This window comes from Gossypium hirsutum, unplaced genomic scaffold (assembly GCF_007990345.1).
Source record: "Gossypium hirsutum isolate 1008001.06 unplaced genomic scaffold, Gossypium_hirsutum_v2.1 scaffold_1592, whole genome shotgun sequence".
Taxonomy (NCBI): Eukaryota; Viridiplantae; Streptophyta; class Magnoliopsida; order Malvales; family Malvaceae; genus Gossypium; species Gossypium hirsutum.
Window position 1 is genome coordinate 1,289 of NW_024403694.1, and position 5,748 is coordinate 7,036.

General features: G+C 41.0%; 1 protein-coding gene across 1 annotated transcript; it reads right to left on the reverse strand.

Annotated features, from left to right (window-relative positions):
* Positions 1-4,161: 4,161 nt before the first annotated feature.
* On the reverse strand, positions 4,162-5,350 carry LOC121227734 (uncharacterized). Its single transcript, XM_041110622.1, has 2 exons — positions 4,620-5,350; positions 4,162-4,501 (listed from the first exon to the last, which is right to left on the reverse strand). Exons 1-2 carry the CDS (start codon positions 5,348-5,350, stop codon positions 4,162-4,164), a joined length of 1,071 nt encoding a protein of 356 aa, XP_040966556.1.
* Positions 5,351-5,748: the final 398 nt, after the last annotated feature.

The following is a 5,748-nucleotide window of genomic DNA, read 5'->3' on the forward strand; positions in this document are numbered from 1 at the left end:
GGATTAAAACAGGCTTCCCGACAATGGAATTTGAAACTCAGTGAGGCTTTCATCAACACTGGTTATATTCAGAGCCGGTATGATTACTCCATGTTCGTTAAAACATCCGGCAACAAGATTGTAATCATGCTTATCTATGTTGATGATCTCTTGATCACTGGGAATGATAACTCCATGATTGAAGACTTGCAAGTTACTCTCCATCAGAATTTTAAAATGAAGAACTTGGGTACTCTTAAGTACTTTCTTGGAATTGAAATTGCTAGATCAAAAGCAGGTATCATCATGAATCAACGGAAATATGCTCTGGAACTTATTGCTGATATTGGTTTACTCGATGCAAAACCAGCGCATACACCCTTGGAGCAGAATTTAAAGCTGACAAGCTTGGAGTATGATGCTGCACTGGATATTCATGATACTAGTACAGAATTAACGGATGCGAGTGTCTATCAACGACTCATTGGGAGACTCTTATATCTCACCAACACTAGACCAGATATTGCTTTTGGGGTCCAACATCTTAGTCAGTTTATGCAAAAGCCAAAACGGGAACATTATGAAGCTGCTTTACGTATTGTGCGATACCTTAAAAAAAGTCCAGGTTAGGTATTTTTCTTTCCTCTGAAGGCACCACTGACATCCAAGCCTACTGTGATTCTGATTGGGCCTCTTGTCCCATGACTCGCAAGTCCGTCACCGGATATTGCGTTAAACTAGGCAATTCCCTGGTTTCCTGGAAATCAAAAAAACAGACCACTGTGTCTCGCTCATCTGCAGAAGCCGAATACCGAAGCATGGCCACTACTGTCACAGAGTTGGTCTGGTTAAAGGGTTTATTAGCTGAGTTGGGTTTTCACGTTTCCAAACCTATGTTGCTACACTGTGATAATCAGGCTGCCCTTCAAATAGCTTCGAATCCTATCTTTCATGAACGGACCAAGCATATCGACATTGATTGTCACTTTGTTCGTGAAAAAATTCAAACGGGCGACGTCGTCACACACCATATTTCTACAAATGAGCAAGTGGCTGATTTGCTTACTGTTGGAGCAAGAGGCAGCAGCAAGCTTCAGCAGAATGCTTGTATGGCAAGTCTCGTGACTTGTAGGAGAAACAAAGCAGAAAACTCAAATGAATTTTAAGCAAAACTAAAAAATGGAGAGCATATGGATGATAACTTCTTGAATTCATTCATCAAACTAAAATATGGCAAAAAGCTAATACATAAAACAAGTTTACAATCTTGACAAAACAGTAGGTTGACCTAAACTTCACCTACTACCACTAATACACATAGTAACTTGTGCTAATTAGCTTGAGTAAACAAACAAAGCTGATTTATCAGCTCAGTCAACATCAAAATTACATCAAACATAAACCTAACATAGTTATAAAGCAACTAAGTTACATTACTCTAACTTAAAATTACAAAATGAAACATAAACAGCTTGCTGACTAGGTGAACCAGCAGCTTCTGCATGTAGTGCCTTTGACATCTTGGTTGCTGCATGCTGACCATTACTTCAACACTCCTCCTTGGTTAGCATGTTGCAAACTCCCATATTAGCTCTCAGGTGTTGAAACTTGGAAACACTTAGTGCTTTTGTTAAAATATCAGCAATTTGCTCTTCAGAACTGCAATGTATCAGCTTAACAACATGAGCTTGTTCCATTTCCCGAACTGCATGAAGTTTGATGTTGAAGTGCTTGGTCCTTCCATGAAAACAGGATTTTTTGCAATAGAAACTGCTGATTGGTTGTCACACATTATCTCAGTTGCTTCCTTTTGCTCATGATTGATATCTTTCAAAATTTTTCTAAGCCATATGGCTTGATTGACTGCTGCAGCAGCAGCCACATATTCTGCTTCTGCAGTCGACTGAGCCACTACTCCTTGCTTCTTCGAGCTCCAGCATATCATAGCAGAGCCTATGTTGAATGCATAACCTGTAGTGCTCTTCATGTCATCCAAAGAACCAGCCCAATCACTGTCACAATATCCAACTAGCCTCAAGTTCTCTGCCTTGGTAAACTGCATTCCATAGGACAAAGTTCTTTGATGTATCTTAGAACCCTTTTGCAGCTCTAAAATGGCTTTCATTTGAAGAATGCATAAACCTCGAGAGTAGACTCGCAGCATACATTATGTCAGGTCTAGTAGCAGTCAAATACAACAACATCCAACTAGACTTCGATAGGTTGTTTCACAAACCTTTTCATGCTTGTCTTGGCTCGAGAGTTTTTCTCCAACAGCAACTGGTGTGCTGGTTGCTTTGCAATTCTCCATTGAGAATTTGTTGAGAACCTTCATAGCAAAGGTCTTTTGACTTAGCCAAATCCCATTCTTAGCTTGAGTTACTTCCATGCCTAAGAAGTAAGACATCAATCCCAAGTCTGACATTTCAAAGTGCTGTTGCATTTTGACTTTAAAACTGCTTAGCATCTCATGATCTCCTCCTGTCACCAGTAGGTCATCGACATATATTGAGACAATGAGCTGAGTTTCAGCACTAGTTGATTTAACATACAGAGTTGGCTCGCTAAGACTTCTTTCAAATCCTTGACTGGTCAGATAGCCATCTATTCTGCTATACCAGGCCCTTGGAGCCTGTTTCAAGCCATACAAGGCTTTGTGGAGCTTGTACACCATATCTTCTTTGCCAGACACCTTGAAACCTTGAGGTTGCTCCACATAAATCTCCTCTTCAAGAAATCCATTCAGAAATGTTGATTTTACATCAAGTTGGTGTATCAGCCACTGTTTTTGTGCTGCTAAGGCAACTAGCAGTCTAATAGTGTCTAGCCTGGCCACTGGTGCAAAGGTTTCCAGGTAGTCTGATCCATACCTTTGACTGAAGCCTTTCACAACCAATCTAGCCTTTAACTTGTTTAGGCTACCATCAGCATTGTTCTTTACTCGATAAACCCATTTGACACCAATAATCTTCCTATTTGTTGGTTTATCAACCAGACTCCAGGTCTGATTCTTTTCAATCATTCTGATTTCTTCAATCATTGCTTGCTTCCAGTCCTCCTGGTTTTCTGCTTCTTCAAAGCAACTTGGTTCAACAGTAGCCACTTGTGCTCTTCATAAACATCAGCCAGTGATCGAGTGCCTCTGATTGGAACATCATCTACATCCATTTCAGGTGTGTTTTCATCATTTTCAACTTGGTCCACTGCCAGATCTTCAGCCACTGCCTCTGGTTCAGCCTTCTCCCAATTCCAGTATCCTTTTTCATTGAAAACAACATCCCTGCTGACCAATATCTTGTTTGTAGCAGGTTCTAGAATTCTGTAGCCCTTCTTAACCAAGCTGTAGCCGATCAGGATCCCTGCTTGAGCTCTTTTATCTAGCTTGCTTCTCTTCTCAGCTGGAACTTGAGTATAGCACAGACAACCAAAGGTTCTGAGATGAGCCAGTGATGGCTTAAACCCAAACCAGGCTTCAAATGGAGTCTTCTCAGCCAGAGCTTTGGTTGGGAGTCTGTTTTGGAGATAAACTGCTGTGTTAACAGCTTCAGCCACAGACTTTTGGGCAAATTCTTCTCAACAGAAGACATCTTGCCATGTTCATCAGCTTCTGTTTTTCCTTTCACTGACCCCATTCTGTTGGGGTGTATACACATTAGTCAACTGGTGTTTGATACCTGCTTCTTCACAGTAGACTTGGAACTGAGCTGAGGTGTACTCAGTTCCATTATCTGACCTCATTGCTCTAAGTTTGCAACCAGACTCAGTTTCAACAGCAGCCTTATACTTCAGGAACATAGATGGTACTTCTGATTTCTGTTTTAGAAAATAAATCCAGCAGTATCTTGTTAAGTCATCAATAAATAAATAAAGTACCTGCTTCCTTTGAGAGACTCAGTCTTCATTGGTCCACACACATCTGTATGCACAAGCTGGAGCTTCTCTGATGCTCTCCATGTTGTGCTTGTTGGAAATGGCAATCTTGCATTTTCCTTGCTGACATATCTCACAAAGCTCATCATTCTTCACTGAATCAATGAAATTTTCTGCCAGACCTTCATTGACCATGCGGGCTATGGATTTGTAGTTTGCATGTCCAAGCCTCTGATGCCAGAGTCTCGAGTCATCAGTGGAGGCTATGCAGGCTGAATGTGAGTCATTTGGCCAGTCTACTTCAAACATTTATCAGTCATGGTGACTGTTATAAGATTGATCCACTTGGATCAAAGATTGACATTCTTTCTCCTTGAAAACAACTGAGTAACCTTTCTCAAGTAGTTGAGTTATACTGAGAAGGTTCCTATCGATTTCAGGTACCAAAAGTACATTTGAAATGATTTTGCCACCTGTAGGAGTATGAATCAGCACATCTCCTCTTCCTTCAGCATTGATTAACTGACCATTTCCATTTTTACTTTGGTTTTGCAGGTTCTGTCCAGGGTTTTGAAGATAGTTGCATCTGGTGACATGTGGTTTGTGCACCCACTGTCTAGAAGCCAGCCCTTTGAACCCTTCTTCTGATTTGCTGCACATGACACAGCAAAAACATGTTCTTCTTGATCACTGCTTTCTTCAGCTACTCGAGCTTCCACCTTTTGTTGCTGAAATTGATTCTGTCTTGGTTTGCTTCTATTCTTGCAAACTTTTTCAACATGGCCTTTTTCTTGCAGTGTTGGCATACTGCATCTGGTCTAAACCAGCATCTATCTTCTGGATGACCAGCTCTTTTACAATGTCTGCAGAGTTGGTCACTGCTCCTAGCAGCATCAGGCTTAGGCCTGTTTTTCCAGAACTTTTTGCCTTTATGAGTTTTGATGCTCGAGGCTTCTTTGGCTTGAAAAGCCCCTTCCAGGTGCTCCTCTTGTCTGCTAGCTCTTCTTTGCTCTTGTGCATACAAGGCATTGATTAGCTCAGTTAAGGAGATAGTTGTCAAGTCCCTTGAGTCTTCGAGGGATGAAATTTTAGCTTCATACCTCTCTGGTAGAGTGGACATGACTTTCTCAACCATTCTAGCTTCACTGAATTGCTCTCCTAGGAGCCTTATGCTGTTTACAACAGCCATAATCCGGTCTGAGTACTGCTTAACTGTTTCTTCCTCTTTCATTTTGAGATTTTCGAAATCTCTTCTCAAATTGAGCAGCTGTTGTTGCCTTGTTTTCTCAGTCCCCTGAAATTCTTCTTTCAGCTTGTCCCAAGCCTCCTTTGGTGTCTCACAGGCCATGATCCTCATAAAGATCACATCTGTCACACAATTCTGTATGCATGACATGGCCTTGTGCCTTTTTGTCCTTTCATCAGTGTGTTGCCTTATTTGAGCAACTGTTGGATTAGCTCGAAGAGGTGCTGGCTCAGCATCTGTGTTAACAACTTCCATAGGTCGAATGCCTGCAGGTAAGTCCTCATCTTAACTGCCAAATGTTGAAGCCCTCTCCATTGAAGACAGGTGTGAACTGTGAAAACTGATGATCATTGTTTTGATACTGAACTACAACAGGTCCTCTAAGAATGTGGCTCTAGATACCAATTGTTGGAGCAAGAGGCACAGCAGCAAGCTTCAGCAAATGCTTGTATGGCAAGTCTCGTGATTGTAGGAGAACAAAGCAGAAACTCAAATGAATTTTAAGCAAAACTAAAAAATGGAGAGCATATGGATGATAACTTCTTGAATTCATTCATCAAACTAAAATATGGCAAAAAGCTAATACATAAAAACAAGTTTACAATCTTGACAAAACAGTAGGTTGACCTAAACTTCACCTACTACCACTAATA